Consider the following 27,592-nt stretch of genomic DNA (forward strand, 5'->3'; position numbering starts at 1 on the left):
TACTGAATGAATTGTTTTGCCACTCCAACGTTTCATTGGGTTTCATTAACTTGACCAAACTAATTGAGTATACCTAATTTATTTGGTACCAAATCATGGATTGGAGAGTAAATGATGTGTATGATGAGAAAAAAATAGCTTTACCAATTATGCCAAGAAGAAAAAGATTGATGTCTAAACATGTTTTTGCAGTATTTACTCACCACCAACATCTTTTTCTGGTTTTTGTACTAAAAGGGGTACTTTTTAATTTTAATCTTTTTTTGGGCGGTACCTATCTCATTTTGATTCTACCAAACGGATTGGCGATGACGTATATATCCTCATTTCCTTGTTATCATGTACAAAACCATGTATTTATATTCCAAGTAAATACGAAACCGACCTTGAATTAGAATTTATAATTGGGGTATATGATGATACACACACACAAGTAATGAAGTTGGTTAGATCATGAGCTAAATAATAATAAAGGTTAGGAGGTAGGTAGAAATGAGATGGTGAGAGGTACACTAGGGGACAAAGAGGTTAGTTCATTCACGCATTTGAGAGTAGTGAGTGAGAGTAGTGCTTTTGTTTGAGAGCTATTGGGATTCCCATTCTCTCCTTCCTTCCTTCCTCCTCCTCTCAGCGCTTATCCATTTCCCCCTTCTCTACCACTCATTTCTTCTTAAATTTTCTCCATACCAAGACAAATTAAACCCTTCTCCCTCAAAGTCCCCCAACTTCAATGGAATCTATCTATCTATCTATCTATCTATCTATCTATATACTTATATGTGCTGCTTAATTTAATAATCTCCAACAGCATGAGTTTTGCTGAGTAATCATATTGTTCTATTATTCCATGGATAGATGCACCATGTGATGCTCCAGCCAATGTGTCTTCATCTTACACCCCAATAAGCTTATGATGTGATTAATAAAATAATCAGTGGATCAATTGCGAGAGATGAGGAGATTAATATACGTGACTTGGAAATTCTTTTGACACCCTGCAATGATGCACATGAACTTGAACTTTTTAAATTGTCGTTAGAAAGATCTATTATACATAGTTTACTCATGTAGATGTAGTATAATATTATTATATTGTTCATATATCGTAAGTGGCCGGTGGAAATGTTAATTGTAAGAGTTACTAATTAGGGGAGCTAGGGCAAGTAATTAATTGAATTTTGTTCTTCAAGAAAGACGAAGAAAGGAAGAAGGGGACATGCATGGAGAGGAAGATAATGGCTTCAACTGTACGGCTTAAACTATATTATCCTATGCATCAGTAATCGGTTATACCATTTGGAGAAGAAAAGAAAATTAAGAGGCTTCAAAATTAACAATTAAGCATCACTCTCCCTCATTTCTCTCCCACTCTGTTTTTCCTGCTCTACAATAATGATATGCTGTAGCTTGTTGTTTCATTTCATCTCCAAGCTTCTGTAATCCAAAACAGAACTTTTCAACCCCAAGAAATCATACCCACCAGTGCTACTACTTCCACTAGTGCTGCCGTTGATGTTGCCAACAATTCCACAGCTGCAATCCTTGCTGTTCTGCAAACCCAAACTGCAAGCGAAACAAAGGCTTCTTCTTCCTCCACCACTCTTGAGTATGGGCTGATGAACTTCATCCTCCGCCTCCTGGTTTTGATGAGGAGGACTAATGGTGAGCTCCAGGTTGAGGTCAGGGCATCGTTCTAGTGCGACGCCCTTTTTCGCATCCCTGCAAAGCTCCGCAAACACGTTCGCCTTGCTGTCATCACTCTCTTGTTTGACATGGGAGGCGAAAGAGATGGTGGTGGCTTCTTGATTGTTCTGGGCGGAATTGGGGGACTCATTCAGAGGCCTGTGAGTGGAAGGGTCGATTCCTCTGTTCAGAAGCTTCCTTCTGATGTGGGTGTTCCAGTAGTTCTTTATCTCATTGTCTGTTCTTCCCGGCAATCGTCCGGCTATTAGAGACCACCTGGAGTGAAAAGAACGAAAACCCATCGTGAGTAAAATCGGGCGAAGAGAAAGGATAGGGCGGAAGCGAGAGATTGGTGGGGGGGGGATCTCACTTGTTACCGAGAAGACTATGGAGTTTGATGATGAGCTCGTCTTCTTCCTCAGTGAAATTGCCGCGTTTAAGGTCGGGGCGGAGGTAGTTGATCCAGCGGAGGCGGCAGCTCTTGCCGCAGCGGAGGAGGCCGGCGGCCTTGGGGAGGGAGCGCCAGCAACCCTCGCCATGAGCTCGGATATAAGCGATGAGGCGATCGTCTTCTTCTTTGGTCCAAGCACCTTTGTTGGTGTGGGCTTTCTCACAACAGGGAGACCTTCCCATATTGAAAGGAAGAGAAATGGGAGAGCGTATGCGACGAGTCTGTCGATGGGGCAATAAGGCCGGCGTGGAAGCAGCTCTGAGTGTGATTTTTATAGGCTTTTGACCCCTTTTAGAGAGAGAAAGAGAGGGCTTCTAGATGATATGAGTTGGTGGGAAAGGTTTGAGCTTTGAGGGCAGCGGAGGGTGGTTCCGTCTCTCTCTCTCTCTCTTTCTGGCATATTAAATTAGTAAGGAAATTAGGAAATGGCAATGAATGATACGATATGAGAGATGTATTGGTAATAAAAGTAGAGATAGAGAGAAAAGAGAGGTAACCTTCAGGTTGGTGTAAAGTAGGGTGTACTAAAACCCCTCTCTCACTCCCCAAACCCAACACAGCATGTGATCTCTTCATGCATTCTCTTACTTTTTTTATGCATAATTATACTACTCCTTCTTTTTATTTGATTTTTATTTTGATTATAAATATAAAATCTTAATTTATTTTATCTTTTATATTTATATATTTTTTTAAATAATCTTTTTAATAATAATAGTTCTAACCAATACACTTGATTAGTAAAAATATTTTAAGACAATACCTATTTATTACAAACAACTAATTTAACTTATTTTAGTAATCTACTTAAATTACTCAACTAACTCTTATATTTATGATCGAAAGTAGTACATGCTATTGGTATACTCATCATCATTATTATCAGAATTCAATTTCTCAACACCTCCTCCTCGACCTTCAATTTCCCCAACTTCAATTTTTTTAAACCACGGACAAGACTCGCACTCCAATTTATTTGGTTTTCTACACAAAATACAAATGTAATCGAAATTAGTACTAGGTTTTTTTCCCTTTTATTTGGTGCTACTCAGAAACTGATAATCAAGTTGAGATTTTACGGAAGTTAAGGAGATAAATTATTGTGGCAGTGACGATATATGGGACAGTGGGCATCATGTCCTTCCCGTAAAAGGAGAGGCATCATCAGATCCCAAATGATGTAGAAGTATGCATGGATCAGTGAAAAAAGGTGCCACAAAGCCACTTATATTTGAAGGTGGGCAAATGCCCCACTAAGGGTGTGTTTGGATGAAACCAAACTGTGGTTTGGAAAAGTGATTCTGGAGAATAGATTCTGGAGAGAATAGATTCTGTGAAAAATAGATTTTGTAAAAAAGTGATTCTGAGAAGTGAAAGTGTTTGGATAGTTGTTATCAGAATCACTTTTTATATATACAAATTACTAAAAAAAAGACATAAGTTAATATGATAATTACAGAAAAAATAGATTTTATGATATATTTTAATTTGAAGGAATAAAATTGTTAATAATATATTTTTACCAACATAATTAATAATACATAAGATAATATAATTAATAAATAATTAATGTGTATATATATTTATAAAATATAAGACTAAATATGTTTATCAAAAAATATGTTTATAAAAAAAATAACAAGATACATATCATATAGGCTCTCACACTCTCTCTTTTTTCTCCAAAAGCAAAAAAATTTTGCTTTTTTCAAAACCATGGTTTTGGAGTCAAAACCATGGTTTTGACCAAAAATCATGGTTTTGGTTTTTAGAGGGGGTGTTTGGGTGATTGACACCCCAAACCATGGTTTGGGTCCCCAAACCATGGTCTGGGGTGTCACCCAAACACACCCTAAGTTTCAGAGAATTTAGTACATGATATTTGTAATTTAGAAACATTAAAACTCATTTATAAATGAAAGATCACAGCTCAAATTATTAGTACTTATCCATTTATATATCACCTTATAATTTTGAACCCTTGGGCCTTGACCCATTTTCGATTTTTTTTTTTTGACAATTTTCAAACTCTACATAATTTTAGAAAAAATTACACTGAGGATCAAAGAAAAGAAAATAATTTCCAGTAAATTCTAATAACAACTGGACAGTTGTCATTTATTATTTGAAACTTATTATTACTAGCTGCTTTTTTGTCATTAAAACTTTTTAATAATTGTATTTCTTATTTGAAACTTTATAACAATTCTCCCAATAATTTATTCGCCATGCATCTACCATTAGTGAAAAATAGATGTTAAAGAAAGGAGACAAATGAAGAGTATGAGGTGATATATTAGTAAGAGGAAGCTGAGAAGGTTGTGATTTTAAAAAATGCAAATTAATTAGAAAGCTAATGTGACATTAATTGTGAAACCACACCGTCCCTGCAACGGCACATATGCAATCCATAGCCTTCATAATTTTATTGGCGATGTCATGGATGCAAATAACAAGTGTCATCAGAAGCACCAATTTGCTCTGATGTCTCTTGTTGCCTCCCACGCTTGTTGTGTTCTCCCATGATGAGTGCTGCCAGTGTTTAAGGTTGACCTCTTCAAATTAATTCCACTGTTCGTCATCATTAACAGTAGTCATTCTCGATTCCCCCTCAAAATTTCTAGCTACTTTACCGTAACCCTTTCTCATTTTCCACATCTTTTCTCATGTACATCTTTTTGGAGCCAGTGAGTTTCAATCATGGGGATAGTTGCAGGGGAAAAAGATCGATTTATTGAAGGCATGACCACTAATTAACTTAACCTTGGTTTCCTATTTTCTTAACGATAATGATGGAGAATCTTGCAGCATGGACCTGTTCTGTACATATAAACTCATTTCCATTGGAAGCCAACTTCCCTCAAAATCGATGAAGTCACTTCCTCAGGCATCCATGGAACTCTCATCCATCAGTGACCCTTTTGCGCTTCGGTCCGGCAACAACGATGACCATGGAGCATGGCGGCCGCCGCGGCTTGGTTGATCGGCGACAACTACAGCGGCGTCTTTGACCGTCATGTAAGCTCGCTCTCCCCCCTCAATTATTGCCGTCGATGGAACTCTCTCTCACAATTAAATTTGTACTTTCTCACCCATGAAGATGTAAAAAAAAAAAAACGAATTTTTAACCGTATAAAAAGAAAACGAATTTTAACTGCGATTTCGAACCAATTTTTGTTATTGAACACGCGAAAATACAAATAATTTCCCTCAATTTTAGCTCTCTTGTAGATAGCCTCTCTCATCTTTAAAAGTTTAAAAATAACACCATCAACTTAGATAGCTTGACATTTAGGCTGTTAAATCTAATAGAATGGATGCCATGTCACATTATTTAAAATTGCACGGAAAATAACATGTAATTTTTATTACTTCATTAATTTATCCCAACTTAAACTTATAATTATATTAAATGATATTTTTGTGATTCCATCAATAATAATCCCTAATTTCTAGGCTCTCCTAATAATTGCCTTCCTCTTTCAGCCTCTCCCAACTCGAAAAAATATTTCCTGTTTGCAGTGTTTTATTCTTCTTCTAATCATCTTCTTCATTCCAAAAATCATCTTCATCACATTTTTCCTTCAAAACTGGAAATCTTTTGTGAAATTCTTTTCTAATGAAAGCAGACCCACCCATCCATGAGATATTGAGAAACAATGGATCGCGCTTAGTTGTTGTGACTTACATTTTGCTCAGTGGTCACGGCTTACATTCTTCCTCTTGCACCTGTCTTTTAATTGTACCAGGTGAATGTTGGTGGGCTTGAAAAATATGCGGGAGGCAGCGAGACAAAGACAATGAAGAAAATTATTCACACTTCATCTTTTTTTGCACGAAAATCAATTAATGGAAGCATTGCTATTTAGAATCTGTGGTAGGCGTTATGTGTCGACGATGATTTTTAGAATGAAGAAGAAGAGTAAAACGCTGCAAGTTGGGAAGTAAAACTACAAAAATAGCCAGTGTAATTATGAGCCTTAATTTGGGGTAAATTAAAAAATAACAAAAATCACATGTCATCTACCAAGCAATTTAAAATAATCTAACATGGTATCCATTTCGTTAAATTTAACGGCCATTTTAACGATAAGTTGTTAAATGTCAAGCTATCTAAGTTGAGGTGGGTATTTTGAAAATTTTAAAAATGGAGGAGATTACATGCAACAGGTCTAAAGTTGAGGAAAATTGTTTGTATTTTAGCTTTTTTTGTGCCAAATGAAATGTCCCTTTTAAAAATGAAAAATCAGAAACTGAGCTATTTAATTTGAGCTGGCCTCAAATGGCACGTACGCATCGAGCATTAAACTGGAAGGTATTAATTAAGCGTATTTGTACCCACACCGCTTGACACTTGGCACCCCAATTTGATTTCTCGAAAATGGAATTTAAGATATGTCACAAATTGCGTAGGAATTAGTGAATATGACATGCTAGACCTATGTTTGGTGGAACCAGAAAAAACACGTAGTTATACGCATGACAATGATATTTGTATTTTCATATCGAAAAAGAAATAATAACATTAATTATTTCAAAATAATCAGCACATGAGAAATTTATAAAATGAGTTAATGTCTCCTTTTTCAAGATTATCCTCCTATATAATAATGATGGTTTGTAGTTACAAAATCATTTTTAATTTTATTTGTTTTATTAATGTTCTTTGTTATTGTGTAATATATAACTGGCCAAAAAAATAAAGTCTGCTGGGGGAGGGAGGAATAGTTGTTTAATTTATAAGTAAAATGTGCATATACAGTACTTCCTTCAATGCTAAATACAATAACTAATGGAAGAGTTTCTTTTCATCTTAAGTGCAAGATTTCAATCTACTTTATTTTTGAAATTTATAATTTTTTTATATATTATCTTTATTAATTACACTTGTGGAAGGAATATTTTTATTACTAAAGATAGTTTAAAGTACACAATTAGACATGGTATTTTAGAAAAACAAGCACACATGTTTTTTTGCCTCATAAATAACTAACTTGAACTAAATTTCTTAATATTCATAAATTAATTATATGCTTTCACATTATTTAAGATAAGAAGGAATATGATTTTTTTAAAAAAAAATAGTAAATACATTATAACTGGGTAATAAGGGGGGAGGAGAGGAAAGGGATGTATAAGAGTAGTTTGGTGATTCATGTGAGAAGGCAGAGAGATGGTAATGGTAGTTTGGCTATCCAATGAATGGGGGGGAGAGAGAGAGAGAGAGAGGGACAAGTTTCTAGAAGGGGTTGGAGGGGTTGGGTTTAAAGGGAAATTGGCAATGAGTGATGGGGGTGTTTGTGTTGCCTTCTGCTTCACCCATTGACCCGAGCCTTGTGGTTCAAGTTTTATTGGGCTGTGTCACAAGGCCAAGCAAAGCAATCAACCCTCCCCACTTCACCCTTTTGTTTGTTTTGTCTTTTTATTATCCCTCCATTAGTTATCTTTCACCATCACCTCTCTATCTCTCTTGTTTATAAAAAACCATTATTGTAACTACCTACCCTACAGATGCGTGAATAAATAAATGATTTGTGAATAACAACAACAAAATGTTATCATGGGTTAAACTATTAGCTATCCAAGCGTAATACATATGACAGTATATTATGCAGTAGCCTCTGCAAATTATTTATAGCCACCAAAACTAGAGCTACAGGTGTGTGGATGATGGTAAAGAGCTTGAAGAGGGATGGGTACGAGTTGCTTTCAAAAGTGAAGTTGGAAAAGGACTCAGTCCACTTGGGTTATTATTTCCCCACTTAGCCTCCTCATTTCTACTCTCCTTTTAACTCCCTCTTTTAATTTCTGTTCACCCTCCTTCCCATTTCTATTCTGTTTTAATGCTTGCTTCAAATTTCTGCAACTCCAATCATATACCACCATCCTCTATGACTATGATCTGTATGTGTCATGTTCTCAAAACAAGACACCAGAAAACCAATCATTCAAGTTAAGTTAGAAAATTCATAATTTTTAATCCATATGGTATGGCCAGAACCCATAAATGTCTTCATGGCCAACCAGAACGAAGAAGCAACCTAATGCCTTCACTCCAGATGCTGATAACCCCACATGCCCAATTCCACCAGCTTGAAGAGAACAGATAATCACAAGAATTTTTTATAAAGAAAATAGAATGATAGAGGCATATATTAAAGTAGTGCTGCATGATTGTGTGGTGAGAGCCAGCACATGAACACGAGTATGTCATGTGCTTAGGTACACTCGTGGGGAAGGCTAAGACCTAAGTCCGATGCTGTCCCAAATACTAAAGAACCCTCCTCACTCCTTACCTACCTACCTCTTTGGCTGTCCTCCACATGTGGCCTCTGCCCTCATCCTTTCCGCTATTACCTCTGTTTCAGTCGCACATTTATGGCCGATTTAAAGCCTTCCTGGCTTCCTCAGCATTAACATATAGTACTGCTACACTTCTCTTCCCTTTTCACACATCTCCTTTGGGGTGTTTGGTAGCATCATTGACAGACACTAACACCTCATCTTTTTCAACCTATGTCTCCCTCTTCCCCTCGTTCTCTCTGTGTTTTCCTGTTCATTAATTAGTAATATAATTGTATTAGGTGTTCTTTTTTCCCTTTTAATTACTCAGGACAGATTGTCCACTTGCCTGCGGATTATAGGGATTTTTTTATAGAAAATATCAATCCCCGGTGAGGTGAGGTAATAGAGTATTATAGTCAGAGAAATCATTAAAGGACCGTCTGCGCAACCCCACTAGCTAATGTTGTGGAATCTTAAAATAACTGAACAATTTAGCTTAAGGGACAATAGGATTGGTTTCATTTATTAGTAATTTCCAAACCAACCGCGTTCTGTGGTGTCTGTCCAGTGTCAACACCCTGATTGATATCTGCATAACAGTGGGGAAAAAGGGGAGAGAAAAAGAAAAGGAATGAAATCATCAATTTCATATTGAGATTATCAAGTCTCTTAAACTTTTCATTTTTTTTTTCCAATTAATGAATCTGAAAACAATGGATTCTTTGCACATATTTGCTATTATCTCGTGATTCAAAAACACCCAGAGCAAAAGCTTGATTATTTTCAAGTTACTAGGCTACTGGGTCAGATAAATCTAACAACCCAAGAACTCAGTTATTACTCTCTCTGTTCATTATTATAAGAGATAAATAACCAAATTACGTTGATAAAAAAACAATTAAAATTAGTTGAGGACAATTAATGTGTAAAAAGTATAATGTTTTTTCCAACAATGCCCCCATTAATAAGGAGAGAGAGTATGAGAGAGAACAATTAAATTATTAAAAGAAAGAAAAGTGAGAGGGAGAGAGAGTATGGGTTGGAGACAAAATAAATAGTGGTAAAATAGAAAATCAATACAAAAAAATACAGACAACTTTTAAGTGTCTTTTATATATGAGAACATGCTATAAGCATCAAATGTCTCTTGTAATAAGCAACGGAGGAAGTACTAGGTAAGTCAAAAACTTGGTCACTGCTCAATACTGGGTTACTGACACTCTATATAATATATATGCATGATAATAACAATTGCACAACGCGATTGCTCTCGAGCCAATTAAATTGATTTAATGTATGCCGTTCACCTACTCTGTATAGCTTCATTAATTTTTACCAAATAGAGGTCCATTGCCTTCAATTATACTATACATTTTTTTTGTTGGCTTCAACTACCACTAGATAGGACGTGCGCAGGTTAAAAGTGGCGCGCAGTTATCATGATCCCTTTGTGTTGGTTTTTAGTGGTTAAATCTTGTCTCACAAGTGTTCATTCCATTAAATGTATCCCACCCTGGAGAAACTTCAGGCTTCACCCATTTTTTAAAAATTATATTCGCTCCCACATCTTTGGTCCAGGCAGCTCGCAGAGCTGGGGGGGAATGGATAACTCAGGTCCCGCAGGCCACTGGACGTATGCCGTAAAAAAGCATGATAATGTTCTGATTTATTCACACACAGGAATAGGATATATAGATTGTCTCACCTCTTGCTCCTGCCTAAAGGACTTCAGGAGATTTGTAGATTAATATTGGAATATTGCTTTCGAAGAGTATTAGCTGGTAGTAGTATTTATTGTCTATTGATATACTCAGAAAAGCTGTTGCACTATTTTCAGGGCCCCTGACAATAAGTATGCTGTTACTTGAATAATTGCAAAAACATTGTGGCCACGCTTACAAACGTAGTTCAAATAGCCAAGCCTAGTTCGTTCTTATGCAAACTTCATACAAGAAAGCCGGGATCGCCACAGCAGCCGAAACTGCTATACCAGAGCAACTTGAGCAAGTGCGGTTGGCACAAAAAAGTTTCATATTTGATTCAGCATAATCTCTGAAAAATGCATCTTCGTCCTGCCAACCAGGAAATACCATAGTTACCAGAAGAGCAAGATATTAAGAGACGGAAAAGAAAAATTAGAGAAAAGGAAAGGAACGAAAAGGAACAAAAGATAATTCCCACTAATAAATTGTCGCGTAAAAGCAATGATCTCAGGCCCAAGGATCTAGTCAACTGACAAGTGACAGAAAGCTAACAAGCATTATGTAACTGTGTATTTAATAGAGAGACCTCTGCATGCTCTGTAAAACACAAATTACCTGGACATGGGCATTAAGATAGGGTAGGAGGTAAAAAGTTTCCTTAACCCTAGTCATCTACGAATGTCTCCTGAGTTTTCAAAAGCAACAAGTAAGACTCTAAACTCTAGCAAATTAATGCATCAAAACCAACAAGTAGGACTCTAAACTCTCGCAAATTAATGCATTCTTCTGTTTTAATCTTAATAATACTGATGAAAGGAAAATGGATAAAGAGACCTATTTGCTAGAATGAGAAATTTCAGATGCCGCCGAATTTGAAAGCTGATGGGCTATTTGCATGTGACCAAAAGCTGAAGGAGTTTTCTGACATATTCCCCAAAAGAGATTGCACACAAGGGATTGCGCATCCATCATTCACATTACATAATAACAATTACCTTTTTATACAGTTGAACATAACATGGAATCCAGGACCGTCCAGTAAGGCCTCGTCAGTAAGAAGTTTAAGCAGGCTCTCAGAATCTCCTTTTAACAATTCTCTGATATGAACACCCATGTTTAGCTGAAGATAAAAATCAAGCTCCACCAATGTCCTCCATGGCATGGCAGATGTAGTATTTCAAGCAGCTAAAATCAAACTTCAGCGGTTCCTCCGCCCATGGACATCAAACCCTTATCACTCTGGATGTGCTCTTCCCTGTAATATCAGAATGTGGGATCATACCATGGATGACAATTAAAAGTATACACAAGATAACAACCAGTGTATGTCCTCCAGACATTGCTACAATATTCGTCTGTCACATGTGGGGCACACACTGGATGAAACACATCATATAGATGAAGTACACGTACCGACAGCATTCAAGCAATTTGTATGCTTTCATATATTCTTAATTTCATTGGGCTGAGGACAGGTGAGGTTAAATCAGAAAGGACAAAACACTTGTTAAGCTCCGAGGAGATATTTTCCTAATTAACAAAGGGGGCAAACGTGGACATGCAAGCAAAATGATGGAAAGCCCACTTTATTTAGCAACAGGAAGACGTTTTTCTTTGGTATTCTTTTGATGGATTAACAAGAAGCAATGACTCCCAACGGGTATTATTTTTATGGTGAACCACAGCTTACTCTTCTCCCTGGAAAAAAGTCAGTTGTAGTTGCTCCAGAAACAACACCCACAAGCTGAAACGCGACAACTAAAGAGAATGAAATTGTTAACTGACATCCCCATTCAGGTTGTGTTTTAAATGGAAATTAGCCAAGTCCCCAAGAATTCATATCTTGTTGCACAGGAAGAATGTATACACCACAATCTTTCTCCCCTCCCTCTTGGTGAACAGAATCAGGACTCATTTTGCAGTGGATTATATTGTATTATGTGATGGTACAATTTTACTTGTACAAGTAAAATGTGGACATTTTACTCACAAACATTTATATAAGAAGGCCTAATGATCAACCACCAAGGTTACTCTGTATATATAATGGAAATGATTCTCGGCTAGGGAAATGGTTATCAAAACTCACTTCTATAAGTGTGTTATGGACATTAATTGTGAAAGAGAGAGAGAAAGAAGAGAGATCAAGAAGCAGGGGAGTAGATAAATAACAGAATAATCTGGAAAGATGTGGAATTTTGATGGGAAAGATAGCGAGGTAGGAGAAACAGGGGAATCACATTTCCACTAACCAAAAGCCTGATTACAATTAGTCCCTAAGCCATCTATTTATAGCCATTAGCTACCAACAGTCATCTCTCCTCATTAACCTCTAACTAACCTATTTTGTTTATTATAACATCATATCATAATGCTGGATGTGGAGTTTCAGATTAAGAACTGCAAATAAATTAGCTCTCTTCCACGAAGTGGTTTATCATAGAATGGATTGTTCACCCAAATTTAATCCAAAACTCTTGGAACTTGCAAAAACTCGCACTTCATGCCGAGACAAATAATCTCATCTAATTCGATAATGACTATAGGTACGACCATTTTGAAATATAAAAACTAAAGAACAAGCAAGAGAAGAAGCCTGTCTATATACTAAGTTATGAGGCCATCGCATCACCTATCACATCACAGAATATACCTAGTGCATATCTATGCATTCAAGGAGCAACTGCTCTCATGAGAACATAGTGAATGAAATGATCACCTGGGTAGAGGTTTGCATATGTGATATTAGGTGCTTTGCTTTCACTTCCTATAGATATCAGAAAGATGAAGACACAAGGCTATTTCCAAATTGCTGCACAAATTTTGGCGAAACGATAAGAGGTGAAGAATCCAAATAATTCTGTCTAAACACAAGCCATAATAAAATATAGATTCAAAATTTACATTTGCAAATTGACTATTATTGAAGTTCTAGGTAAATCCAAATTCCAAACTGCTTGAACATGATTCTTCATGCTTACTATCACAAACGGGCATATAATCACGTACCGTATAACAAGTATGAAGCTTGAGTCATTTTATTAATACTGGCGCATGAATAAGCACACAGTGCGCGTACACAATAGCAAGAAGCAAGACCAATTGCGTCGTTTGTACAAAGACGCACATAATCTCTGCCAGTGCCTCAAACATATTCCATTAAGGTGAACATCAGCTACTTATACACCGGAATTTCATGAAATCCCAGGATGAAATAAAGAAGTGGTCAACTAGAACCAGAGCTTACGCAGAGGACAGTAGCCTTCAAGCCTTGTTAGAAGCATAGGAGTACTCCTCCCCGTTCCTTAGGGAGCCATTAGGTCCATCAGCCTCCGTCTTGACATCGCAAGCTACAGCATCGAGCCAACTAAAAAAGCACAGAGATTAAGCAAATTGTGTTGTGTACACAAATGGGTGTGTCAAAAGTGAAGTCCTGTATTGTCCAAGAGAGAGGGAGCTCAAGTGTATAAATGTTATCATACATTATTGCGTCACGTTGGGAAACACAGTTGAGAACTAGTGATTTTCCCCCAGCGTGCGAATTAGAACAGTACTAGGCACTTTTTATAAAACACTTTTGCAAAATTAAATTATAAAATGGTGTTAAGAGAACTTATCAGAAATTTTTTTTTTTTTATTGTTTATTTTTGGTAAGAGTCAAAGGTTACTGAATATTAGAAGTTTTTCAAACTGTGATTAATCTTCCATTAATCCTTAAACCATTTTCCCTGATGATGATGCTATTGGGAACACTAACCCTACTGTCAACATTGCCCATGCCCCTGTCTTCACTGTAGTGCCATTACCCAAGCCATTCCCGGATGTCTCCAAGATTGATGTGTTCGATGGAAAGTACTTCAGACAGTGGCAGGAACGTGTGTACACTATCCTTGACACACATGGAGTTACTGCTGCTCTTACCCAACTTGAACCCCCTACTGATATTGACCAGGCCCAGAAGAATGCTTGGGCAAATGCCAACAAGGTTTGCCGACATACACTCATTAGCACTTTATCTAATGACTTGTTCGATGTCTACTGTGTATACAAAGAGGCACATAAAATATGGGAGTCACTGATTGTGAAGTACACTACTAAGGATGCTGGAAAGCAAAAGTTCACAGTTGGGAACTTTTACAAATGGGAGATGGATGAAGAGAAGAATATAAAACTTCAAATCAATGAATACCATAAGCTACTGGAAGAGCTCCGAGCTAAGAAGATAAATTTACCAGATGAGTTCGTGGCCAGGGTCCTCATCGAGAAGCTACCAAACTCATGGAATGACTATAAGCAACAACTAAAGCAGAAGCAGAAGCAACTTTCACTATTAGATCTAATCATGCACATCATCATTGAGGACACAAACTAGAAGGCAATCCAAACAGCTAAAGGAAAGGAGTTGGCAACAAAGGCAAATTTGATAGAAGCAAAGCCGCATGACAAGAGGCACAACACTAAACCTAGAAATAAAAACTTTGATTACAAGCCTAATGATTCTAACCCTAAATTCAAGAAGAAAGGAGATTGCTTTGTGTATGGAAAGCCAAGTTACCATGCAGCTCAGTGCAGTAAAAGGGTTGGTAAAAACAATAACCGTAAAGGTAGAAATCCTCCTAAGCCAAACGTAAATTTGGTGGAAGGAGATGACGATGAGATGATTGTTGTTGTCTCACAAACCCTTATGATCTCCGATGTAAGGAAGTGGGTGGTAGACTCAGGTGCTACCAGGCACATCTGTGCGAATAAGGACATGTTCGCCTCCTTTAAAAAAGGAGAAGACCATATTTATCTAGTTGATTCCCGGACCATGAAAGTTTTGATAAAAGGAAAAGTTGTCCTGAAACTCACGTCTAGAAAGACCTTAGCATTGAATGAAGTTCTGTATATGCCTGACGTTCGAGCTAACTTGATTTCTGTGGCTCTGTTAGGGAAAGCTGGGACTAAGGTGTCATTTGAATCCGACAAGATCGTAATGACAAAGAATAATGTTCTTGTTGGGAAGGGCTATTGTAATCAAGGATTGTTTGTACTAAACATTGCTGAAATGAATGAAAATGCTTCTTCTGCTTACTTGCTTGTGTTCTATGTTAATTCTTTTGATATGTGGCATGCTACATTAGGACACATAAGTAAATCTTATATAAAAAGGCTTTATCATCTAGGGTTGATATCAGGGATTAAAAATAATATTCTTAATAAATGCGAAATGTGTGCAAAAACAAAACAAACTAAAAAATCACATTTTCCTACTTAAAGAGAAACCGAGTTATTATCCTTAATACACATCTAGTTGGTTTGAAAGTGGTAAAAGATATTATGTAACTTTTATCGATGATTTTTCAAGGTATACAAAATTATATTTCTTAAGAAATAAAGACAAGGCTTTTGAAAAATTCCTTTCATATAAAGCTGAAGTAGAAAATCAATTAGACAAAAAAATTAAACGAGTTAGATCTAATAAAGGAGGAGAATTTTTACAATTAAATGACTTTTGTGAAAAAGAAGGAATTTTTCATGAGGTAACTCCTCTATATTCCCCAGAATCTAACGTTGTTGCGGAAAGAAAAAATAGAACACTAAAAGAAATGATGAATACTTTACTTGTAAGCTTTGTTGCACTAGATAACATTTAGGGAGAAGCCATTTTGTCTGCCTGTTTTCTACAAAATAGAATACCCCATAGGAAAACAAATAAAACTCCTTATGAATTATGAAAAGGCTTTACACCTAGTCTTAATTACTTAAAAGTGTGGGGCACCTTGCAAAAGTTTTATTACCTAACCCTAAAAAGAGGAAAATAGGTTCTAAAACTACTGATTGTTTATTTATAGGGTATGCTTAGCAAAGTACCACTTATCATTTTATGGTTTTAAAAAGTGATGTTTTTGGTCAAAATACTGTTACTGAAACTAAAGATGCAGAATTTTTTGAACATATTTTTCTTTTGAAAGCTGAGCGTATCCTTAGAGTTGTTGAAAATTCTTCTGAGCAAAACTCAAATGAAAATGTAGTAAAAAGTTTACGGAGAAGTAAAAGGCAAAGAAAGGAAACCTCCTTTGGAGATGATTTCTACACTTATTTAGTACAAGATGAACCTAGAAATTTTTATGAAGCGACCTCTTCTTTGGACACACCTTTTTGGAAAGAAGCAATTCAGGCTGAAATTGATTCTTTAAAACAAAACAAAACTTGGGTTTTAGTTGACTTGCCTCAAGGAGCAAAACCAATTGGCTGTAAATGGGTTTTTAGGAAAAAATACTTTCCTGATAGTTTTATCAATAAGTATAAAACGAGGTTAGTAGCCAAAAGTTTTAAACAAAAAGAAAACATTGATTACTTTGATACTTTTTCTCCAGTGACAAGAATTTCTTCTATAAGAATTCTCATTGCTTTGGCTTCGATTCATAAACTCTTTAATATGGTGATTTAAAAGAAGAGATCTACATGGTACAACCTGAAGGGTGCATTGCTCCTGGGCAAGAAAACAAAGTCTATAAACTTGTGAAATCTTCATATGGCCTAAAACAAGCGCCTAAACAGGGGCATAAAAAATTATATCAAGTCTTAACTAATGGCGGTTTCACTACTAATGAGGTAGAAAGGTGCGTTTATACCAAACTTGTGAATAATGACTATGTGATTATCTGCTTGTATGTGGATGACATGCTAATCTTTGGTACTTGTTTAGATGTTGTGTTTGAAACTAAACATTTCTTTACTTCTAATTTTGATATGAAAGATCTAGGTGAAATAAAAGTTATTTTGGATGTTAAGATAACAAAAAATGAAAATGGCATTTTATTATCTCAACAACACTATGTTGAAAAAATTCTTCAAAAATTTGGATGTGATGATGATCCGTTGAGTACTCTTTATGATTCTAGTATGAATTTGTTTAAAAATAAAGGAGAACCAGTTGCTCAATCTAAATATGCACAGATTATTGGGGGTCTGTTGCATTTAGCGAACTTCACAGGCCAAACATAGCATATGTTGTGTGCAGATTGAGCAGGTATACTCACTGTCCAAACAGTGAACACTAGGTAGCCTTAGTAAGAGTATTGAGATACTTGAAAGGTACCATAAGTTATGGTATTCTCTATAGTGGATTTCCTGCTTTATTAGAAGGATACAGTGATGCTAACTGGATCTCAGATTTAGAGGAGACTAAATCTACTAGTGGTTATATATTCACTCTTGGTGATGGTGTAATATCGTGGAGGTTAGCCAAACAAACCATTCTAACTAAATTCTCGAGGGATTCAGAGCTAATCGCTATGGAGTTGGCTGGTACAGAGGTTGAGTGGTTGAAAAACTTCTTGGCTAATATTTTATTAGGAGAAAAACCACCACCATCAGTGTCTTTGCATTGCGATAACCAAGCCGCAATAGCTACAGTGAAAAACAAAACCTTTAATGGTAAAAGTAGACACATACGATTGAGACATAATATTCTAAGGCAGCTGCTCAAAGATGGATTAGTCTTAATCGATTTTGTGAGATCAGAAGTGAATCTGGCATATCCGTTTACAAAACCCCTAGGGAAGAAACAGATTATCGAAACATCAAGAGGAATGGGACTTAAACTAACATGAAATTAACAACGATGGAAACCCAACCTTTGTAATTGGAGACCCCATGGAGAAGGTTCAAATGGAAAAAGCAAGTCATCTGTTAGTTCTACTAGCACTATTGTAAATTCATAGTCCCTTCTTATGATGTGAGAAAGTGCTAAAATGCATTTTTATTAGCAAGGTTGAGTAAAAACTCTTAATGATTTCATAATCCTACGGGATAGTGTGCTCATTGCAGGTACACTTGATGAAATCACATCTACGAATGTAGAGTGGGGCCACTCCCATGAGATCATGGTGAAATCTCTAGAGTATTCGTTAAGAACTAGGCCCGCACATGGCCGTCATAACGCACAAAACCGCTATAAACAGTAGAAATTGTAAGGGTATAATCTGACTCTTGATACCTCTAGTGCATACCAAGAGTTGTTGGTTCATAGAAGCAAGCTTCACTGACATCCTTGTGTGCTAAGTATTATTGGTCTAGATCTGGTTTATAGTCTGAAAGACGTTAGACTCGAAACGGTTATATCCATGTGTAACTCAGCTGTACGTGTTCCCTTTTGACACATGTGGGGGATTGTTGTGTATATAAATGGGTGTGTCAAAAGTGAAGTCCCACATTGTCCAAGAGAGAGGGAGCTCAAACGTATAAATGCTATAATACATTATTGGGCTAGTGAATGGGCCTAGAGGAGAAGGAGGATCTCACGCACACGACAACAGCCCAACGGAGGGAAACACAGTTGAAAACTGGCGATTCTCCCCCCTGTGCGTCAATTAGAACAGTATTGGGCACTTTTTATAAAAACACTTTTGCAAAATTAAATTATAAAATGGTGTTAAGAAAGCTTATCAGAAAATCCTTCTTTTGACTATTTATTTTTTGTAACAGCCGAAAGTTACTAAACGTTGAAAGTTTTTCAAACTATGATTAATTCTCCATTAATCCTTAAACCATTTTTTGTGGATTAATGTCTGGTAACATCTGAAATTTATTTCTTAAACGTACCTAGTGTTCATAACCAAAGGTATAGTTACAGATTATTGTAGTAATGTATGAAACTGACAGATTAATTGTGTTTATAGAGGTGCCCAATGGTCAGGTCCCCTGAGGCCTATATAAAGCGGTCCAAGACAGTGTATTCTGCACCCCGCTCTTGAGTTTTCGAGCATCTGTTCCTCCTATGCGTTTCTCCTTCCCTCTCCGTGTTTCTGTGCTATTGAGTTATATTTTTTTGCTGTTCTGTCACCTTGTTTTTTTGCAAGAAATGTTTGTTTAATCCTATGGAGTGGCGCATTCACATTTACCTACGGTGGCAGAATAACTCTTAAAAACAGTGTCTACTAACATGACTCGGACCAAGCTGATACACACTTCTAGTTTCCTCAACAAATTGAACATACGATGATGAGAAGAATAGAACTTGAGTCAGTAGCTAGTTAAAAGAAGACACAAAAGAGAAATCTTGCATTGGAGTTTCTCTACGGGACGTGCGTTGACCGTTCACGACTACAAAGTCACAGAACGCAGCGGATTCTTATTTCTAAAATCCTACTACTCCGATTTACTTCAACTTTGAATAAAATCTATGCAAGCATCAAGCGAGGCAATAAAGAGGAAACGTACGCAAGGAGAAGCATAAGGGGAGAGCAGCTCCAGCTGGCGATGAGGGCGCGGAGAGCAGGACGAGCCTTGTCGAATTCCTTTAGATGTTCAGTGTCAGCCACCGGCAACGCCATTGAATGTTCCTTCAAGTTAGCTACTATCTGCCTACAGAGCTTTACAGCTTCAGAAACCAAAAAGAGAGTAGATACTGTTGGGTTGAAGAAAAGGCTCTGGATTTTGATTGGAAGACAAGAAACAAGAGGCTGCGAGCAAGAAAACGATGATGGGCGGATATCCCCTCCTGTGATGCTACTCGACTGCGTTTATGCTCATGTCCGGCTCCGTGAGCTCAGTACGTGGGAGTCTTTTTGTTTTGGTTAACAAAGGCAAGCATTAAGCTTGCGAGCTACATCAAAACAACATCAAAAATCAGTTGGCGCTAGGTCACCAATTCCTACATTCCTATCCAAAAAACCATCAGGAGGCTCCTGGATCATTAGTGCGTGGGAGCGGATTGGCAGTAGCAAAAGAGGCTTTTATTCTAATTGATTTTGCAAATTTAAGTTAGAATAAAAATTAGTTAGTATAATGTGATTTATGTTTGGATTGATGTTTATAAAAAGTCAATTAAAATGGCTGAAACTTATTTTGATAATTAATAGAAAAATAAATTTAGATGTAAAATAACTAAAAAGGGCATGAACTTTGTAAAACGATACATATTTATATCATATGTTTATAATGTGATAATTGTTAGAAAATAATTAAAATTAAAATTATAAAAATAAAATTAAAATTGAAATTTGTTTGGATAGTATATTAAAAAGTAGTTTGGATATAAAATGATTGAAAAATACATTAATTTTATTAAATATATATTATATGTTTATAAAGTGATAATTTTAAGATAAATATTAAATTTAAAATTATAAAAAATAAAAAAGTTAACATATAATGAAAAATTATAAATACTAAAAAACACTTAATAAGGTATATTTAATGTACTTTTGTATATATATGGTCATTGAATACTATTTTCTGCTCCTTAATATAATACCTAATTGATTAATTTGACGAGACTAAAGAAATTAAATAAATAAATTTAAAGTATGTAAATTTATCATTTTTATCCAAACTAATTTACCTACTTTATAAAATGATATATAATCTAATAACACCTATAAGTATTTTGAAAAAATTATCTAACATATGCTATAATTAATTAGTTTTTTAAGCTTTTTTATAATATCTAAATTAGTTAACTAGATCTCATATTGAGGATAGAAGGTGATAATATCATTTAATTTATATATTTAATTTTTTTATTTAAAAAAAATCTCTCTCTTTGTCATTGTATTTTTCGTTCTCTCTCCTTCCTTCCTTCTTTTTTTTTTTTTAAATATTCCCTCCTCTTTTTCTTTTTTCCTTCTCTCTCCTTGCTTTTTCAATGTTCTTTTAATTTCTCTCTTAATAGTTAGGGCTTGTTTAGATTGACTTATAAGTAGCTTTTCAAACGTGATTTACGGAATACGAGGTAAGTATGTGAGGAGAGTTTTGTCTCGACTTACGTGAACTTGCTTAAAAGTCTGTTTTGAACGGAGCTCCAAACAAGCCTTTAGAAGTTAGAAGCTCCTCAAAAGTTACTTTTACCTTGAGCCCGTTTTTTACCTCTCAATGCATGTCTCATGTTTTTCTCCAACGCTGAATAGTAATTTTTAAATTTTAAACAACTTCAAGAGTTTGAGAATTGAAAATTTTAAAGGGGAGAATTCATTTCTTATTAAAAAAAAACAAGAAGAATAAGAGAAATGTTGTGTCCATTCCATTTGTCTAATCATCATTGATTGCTCGTTTTATTTCTTACTTCTAAAATTCAAACATTTTTTTAATAGAGAAAAAGTTTTAGAGTCTTATGAACATCATACTTCAATTTTTCTTGGGATACGATACTTCAATTTATTATCTATTAATACACACAATATACCGGAGGCGACTCAAATGCGTACAAACTACAAAGAACCAAATGTGAAAGTTGGGACAGGCAGTAGGGCATCACAATCTCAATTCCCATTAAACTTGTTATTCAAGTTTATATCCAATATGTGTGTGTGCGCGCGGGCGCGTTTGATTGTAAACTACATGCTTATTTTTACACATCTAAATGAACATATCAATCCACCTGACAAGATTTCGTTTAAGATATCAATCTCCCCAAAATTGAAGAAATAAGACTCTCTTTGTTGGCCATAGAACAAAGATTTCGTTTAAGAAAGAAAGAATGATGAATGACGGAACAAAAATGAAAAGGGAGAATTTTATCATCAAGCTTACGAAGGTATCCACTGCAACTCTACTTGGATGCGACCATTCTTTGAGTCTATGAGATGATGCTTTTCATTAATTCTCTTGTTAGTGACAACATCCGCCAGACTGATCTCCACATAACCCAGATATTCCTATTGTCCAAAGCCCAACAGAGGAATCAAACATAAATAAACAGATATATAAACTCAATCACAAAATCCATAAAGTAAGCCAAAATACAGGCAGAACCGCTAAGTGCGGTTTAATGGTGAAGATTTAGCATGTGTATGGATGACCAATGGAAGGCAAATCCAAAAAAAAAAAAAAAAACAGAAACAGTGTTCTCAAGAAGTGCTCAAATTAGAGCATGTTATGCTCAGAGACAGATAACAGTTCTCCATTGTAGCACACATTAATGCAACTGATCATATTTATCTGTACCACAAAGTCAAATCTGTGTACCTCTAAATGAAGGGAGTCAATTAATTTCATGGGTTAGAAACATTGCGAAAACAGCCAACCCAAAATCCAAGAGGACTCTATCAGATATTGACAATCAAAGGCATGGTCTTTTAACTTTCACTAAAGCATATATATGAGACAGGAAAAAAAATGTCCATAGACTTTTTGTTTATCAAAGCATCGTCATGTTAACAATATTCTTTAACATCAGATAGACCGATATAAAGGAGTTATGAATTCTGTACCTTGGGATGCAACAGGTTGCGGGACGAGGTGCTGACAACCTCCACGTGTAATTTCTCGTTAGTGGGAGGTTCCTCTGCTACAAATTGGAACTCCTCAGCCCATCTTGGATCTCTGTTCTTTTTTATATGCTGCAGCATTACACAGTATTACATTAGGCGTCAATTGGACAGAATTCTTTTATGAGTATTACTACGTTTCATTTGTTGCTCCTTAAAAACCTCGCAGGAGAAAAAGAAAACATGAAAAGGTAGAATCGAAGTATTGGTTCAGAACATATACCTTAGTCCTTTTCTGCTCGCCTTTGAAAAGAACTCGAGCTTGAGGATTAGTGTGGTACTTTCCTTCAACATCTCGAGCTTCGTGGACTATAACCACAAGCAGGCCTCCCCCAGGAGGAGTGCCTTCAGGAGCATTTTGTATTATCTGAGCCCCTTTGTCCTTGAGTAAGTCCTCTTCTTTAAATGGTCTATATGTTAATTCTACAACAATCTGACCGCGGGACTTCCCATTTTCGCCTTCGTAGGGATCCATGTTTTTCAAGAGATCAAGAGTAAAAACTTTAGCCTCTTCAGGGGCAACTTCTTTTAACGGGACTATATTTACACCCATCCTTTCGTGTTTCCCAACCTTTGTTTAAAAAAAATCAGTTCAAATAAGGATTAAGGTCCCGGACTCGAACATATAGACTTTCAACTAAAGTTATATATATACCTGATCCCAGTCATAAACTTTAAGACTTAAAACCTGGTTCTCAGGATCTTTAACAAGAAGATTAAATTCTTCATTCCATTCTGGATTCAAGCATTTGTGCTTCACTGAGGTCTTTTTTGATTGCATCCTTTCATCGGAAAGCTTTAGTTTTACATAAGGGTCAGACGCACCAAGTAGATCTTTCTTTTTAAGCTTTATGGCCCTCAGAACCTTTACATTGAGAATTCCCACAGGCCTCTTCAATGCTCTGGGATTCATAATAAAGTTTATATGTCAAAACATTGAGTAACTAATAAAACAACATATCATGACAAGATAGCATAAGAAACAACCAGAAACATACTTTATTGGATCCAAAATTTGCACTTCCAAGGTTTTTGGCCACAGGTACAAATTCGCAACTTGATCTTTGATAATGTCCTGAAAACAATTATAAAACCTCAATAAACTAAGCAGAAACATGATAAGATTTTCAACATGCTGAAAGGGAAAGTATTTGGTTCATCTGTCCCTGAGCCATAAACCCACCACCACGCATTGTTAACCAAAAAATATGTATTGCATAACATTTTCTTCGCGCATGTGTTTTGCATGTACCTTTCAATTAATATGTAAAGTATCATCACACCTTTTTAACGAAAAGATCTCATTACACTTCTTTTTCTCCATCTGAAAACCTCTGTGATTACACCTTTCAATTACTAACAGAGTATTCTTCTTCTCTTTTGTCGTCAAACTTTCGTGTATCCACAAAGAACCTACGGCTCGATGCAGAATTGTTGGGGTAACATTCTCAATATCCTATAGAGGTTCTATGCATTACACAATATATACACAAAGCAATGTTCTACCCTGAGGCCATTGCAAATCTCAGAATATGATTCCCCAGTACGAACATTGATTGATATGTACCACACGAGAGAGAGAAAGAACTGATCCCCCAAAAGGTGCTAAATTAAAGATATCATATCACACATTTGTACCTGAACAAACCTGTAGAGGCCAGGAATGGACATAAGATCTGCCCCTACCAGTTTTAGCCCAAAGTCAACATGTGGCTGCGACATAAAAGACATATTAAAATGGAGATAATGAGTATCATTCATTCACAATACTGTTATAATGACACAAAACCACATGAGTCTTTCAAGAACAAGTTAATATAAGTTTTGGAAGTACAATATCATATGTCCCAACATTGATTTTAATGTTGTCTCTAAAAAGTCAGGAGTTGAGTAAAATTGAAATTCATCTAAAAATGGAAACGATGGACCCAAACGACAATGATTGTCATAATTTGCTAAAAACTAAGAAAGATAAGGTAAATAAAACCGTCACAGCTATTAACTATGACATGTCTTAAAACAATAGCTTATTTACACCATCATATTGAAAGCCTTGCACGAAAGAAACCCAAGAAAAAGAAACATAATCATCATGACTACTTTGAAGAGTTGGATTGTTAAAGAGAGAGAATAAAAAAAGTTAATTTGATCAAGAACTATTGTTTGACAAGAGCTCAAAATCTGGTCATCATTCCACCAGTTCTTGAGCAATGGCCAAATTTTGACAGTCTCGAGGAACAGCAAGACGGCTTTCCTAATTCTAGTAAGACCATCAAGATCATAATCAAGTGGTCATACACAGTAAGTGGGGAAAGCGAATCACCCATTAATCACAAACCTTCTCCATAAGAGACACAAAAATATTGCAAAAGCAAGGAAATGTTGGAACCAAAGGTTTCAATGTAATCCGCAGTGAAAGAAAAACTTGCAAGTCTACCACCTGAAAGGATACAGAATGCTTAGCAAGTTAGCATCACCTTTTGCCCCATTCTCTTTCTCACACACAAGATAATAAAAGTGGAACCTGAACGGTTGCTTTCAACCCAAATGCCTTAACAGCAACAATAACATTAGGATTTGCGGCCCATTTTAAACAAGTCTCCATGATCAGCTCCTTCTCATCAGTCACAAAGACTTTCATCCCTACCAACAACAAGAAATCCAGTCAACTAAGGAATTGACAAGATTCATACATCAAGTCATTATGAAAAACCATTCAAATACAAAAAATAGCAAAGGTGCAACTATCCTTTGTATGCAGAGGAGAAAGAATCTCGCTTCTAAAAGAAAATAATAACTTTATCAGGTGCCTCAATCTTGGATAATTTGCAAGAATCAACAAGGATGGTAAAAAGCATGACATAAACTATTCGATATCAGCTGCGGGGAAAAGCTTTGGAGCAAAAAGAAACTACGATGAAGAGCAGCTGTATTTCCTCTGTCACCTTCCTTTTCTTCAGCCCCCTGTCTCCAAGTAATTTTTTTTTTTTTTGGCTCTTCGTTTTCATAGTTTCGGTAAAATTAGTGACCTCAACTCCTCGCATCAGAGCTAGTGATTGCTACTTGAAGTTAAATTTAAGAATGGGATACAGACTTGAAGAGGATTAAACATGTTTAATGGGAAAAATGGCGTGTATGGCCTCACGAACATTAATGAACAGCTTTGAGAGAGTAACAATACCATGTCCAGGTGTACTAACCTTGAAAAGTTGGAGGCAAGGTCCCAAGTGTTAACTTTTCAAAATCAACTGAGTCTATTTTATAATTTTTTATCTGCTCATCGATTATGGGTGTTGCAATACCCTTTGCAGTCTTGCAAATAGCCTAATCAAGCAAAAAAAAAAAAAAGTCCAAAAAGGGGACAAGGAAAAAGAAAAAGTTAGATGTGAATTGAGATCGGATTAGAAAAATACCTTGTCAAGGTTGGGCCACATGTATTCAAGAAACTTGTTTAACCAATCAACCTATGGAGAAGCACAAACAAAAATAAGTATCATGGGAAACTCCAACTCAAAAACAGACTCTCATTTAATATAACATCGAGAAATATATCAAATGCATTAGTCAATCACCCGATCAAAGTCTGGATTTTTCAGCCAAATTGGAATCTCAGGAAGAATCCGTTGCAAAGTGTCTTCATCTTGCTTGGCCAATGGACAAATATCAGGATCCTGTCCAAGCCAACAAGGTACCCCTTATACCCACACAGACAGTAAACAACGCGGTTGAAATTTACAGATATTCACAAGACAAGGTCGCGCCGTGTTTGATGTTCTTCCCTGGTTACCTTTTATTTGTTACTTTATGGTGACAGTCAGCCTTCTCTAACCCTTTCTGTTTTGGGTTTTTCTTGCAAATGGGTCAGGTTGACACTTTAGTTTTAAACTTGCATAAGAAATACAACATTATTATCTTGGATGATCTCATTTTATAGGAAATATTATACTAGAATCTTATAGTACTCCCTTTTTAATAATCCTTTAGTGTCATCTTCTTTACTTGATTTACACAATGGCAGTCGGTTCGAGAAGAGTAGACAGAATCCTAATGCAAGATTAGACATGAGATAATGGCTGCATGAATGCTAACAATCGCATATATAGCCAAGAACAAGTAGGGAAAAATAACTGAATATCATATTAGAGCGGTAAGACTCGCTCGACTTTTTTCATAATTCTCCTCTTGCAATGTAAGAATGGAACAGCAAAAAATTCCCGGTCTTGAATCAGAAAAAGACATTTTGTCGGTTACATGTCCTCTATCACAAAAAGAGCAGAAGGAGAAAAAAGGATCAATGTATACCGTAACATGAAACACGAAGAATCATCAACAAACCTTTACATCGCTGGGTTGAACATAAATAAAGAGAAAATATCCAATAACAAGACCAACTGAAATCCCAATTCCAAATCCACAAACTCCAAATAAAGTGCTGAAGAAACCCATCTCAAATACTTCCCCACGACCAAACCATTTAGATCAGGCTTCGATCGGCTCCTTCAATGTCCACTACTAAAAGCATATCAGAGAAACGTCATTTTGCAGAGTGATCTCGTTCTCCTCACATGCATATATACATATATATATATATATATCACCATTCCGACGTCAAAACAAGTAAATACAAATCGATAAAAATTTCGAGTTGTAAAGAAAATAAGGATTTCCTCGTAGTCGTAAGTTCTTATATTATGGTGCGAGAAGTTAACAGAGAGAAAAGAACAACAATACGCGTGGTTAAAAATGAAATCGCATTCATGGGGTTCCATGCACACGTCACGTGATCCCGGCGTGGTTCTTGATTTTGTCTTATAGCTCCAGGCTTCAGCTCACAATCACCCACCGCGGCAACCTAATCGGATTCGGGTCCGATGTAGGGCCCCCTTGTACACGTGGCATGCGTTTGCATTTATGTAAGGCCATCCCGCGTCACTTGATGTGGACTTTTACGGACCAAGTTTATACGGAGACGTACGCTTTGCGTTAATGTTAATTTTATAATATAATTGAATGAAGTATTATTATTGATATATTTATTATTTATATTCGTACGTTTAATTTTGTGACTCGTTGTCCTTGTTCATGTTTTTCTCCTTCTAGCCAAAATATAAAAATATTATAATCCATAATACAAATTCGAAAGTTAATGGCATTTCCAACGCTAGAATTAATGTATGAATTTATTAATGAATAATTATTCATTTTGGACTATTAAG

The 27,592-nt window shown here is 36.1% G+C and overlaps 2 protein-coding genes and 1 long non-coding RNA gene across 3 annotated transcripts; all 3 read right to left on the reverse strand.

The window, feature by feature from the left end:
* Window positions 1–1,236: 1,236 nt before the first annotated feature.
* On the reverse strand, window positions 1,237–2,470 carry LOC114725610 (myb-related protein 308). Its single transcript, XM_028912135.1, has 2 exons — window positions 2,054–2,470; window positions 1,237–1,959 (listed from the first exon to the last, which is right to left on the reverse strand). Exons 1-2 carry the CDS (start codon window positions 2,314–2,316, stop codon window positions 1,416–1,418), a joined length of 807 nt encoding a protein of 268 aa, XP_028767968.1. The 5' UTR covers window positions 2,317–2,470; the 3' UTR covers window positions 1,237–1,415.
* Window positions 2,471–10,196: 7,726 nt separating this feature from the next.
* Window positions 10,197–11,288, reverse strand: LOC114725626 (uncharacterized). The gene is made up of 2 exons (XR_003738429.1): window positions 11,118–11,288; window positions 10,197–10,491 (listed from the first exon to the last, which is right to left on the reverse strand). It is a non-coding gene; the product is annotated as an uncharacterized LOC114725626 (long non-coding RNA).
* Window positions 11,289–21,432: 10,144 nt separating this feature from the next.
* On the reverse strand, window positions 21,433–26,822 carry LOC114725672 (synaptotagmin-1-like). The gene is made up of 12 exons (XM_028912206.1): window positions 26,712–26,822; window positions 25,949–26,047; window positions 25,790–25,840; window positions 25,577–25,700; window positions 24,901–25,019; window positions 24,715–24,816; window positions 24,015–24,089; window positions 23,375–23,451; window positions 23,032–23,278; window positions 22,600–22,947; window positions 22,320–22,448; window positions 21,433–21,764 (listed from the first exon to the last, which is right to left on the reverse strand). Exons 1-12 carry the CDS (start codon window positions 26,820–26,822, stop codon window positions 21,636–21,638), a joined length of 1,611 nt encoding a protein of 536 aa, XP_028768039.1. The 3' UTR covers window positions 21,433–21,635.
* Between the last annotated feature and the right edge of the window lie 770 nt (window positions 26,823–27,592).

The sequence above is a fragment of the Neltuma alba genome, unplaced genomic scaffold, assembly GCF_004799145.2.
Source record: "Neltuma alba isolate B1F8T4 unplaced genomic scaffold, ASM479914v2 tig00012259_pilon, whole genome shotgun sequence".
Taxonomy (NCBI): Eukaryota; Viridiplantae; Streptophyta; class Magnoliopsida; order Fabales; family Fabaceae; genus Neltuma; species Neltuma alba.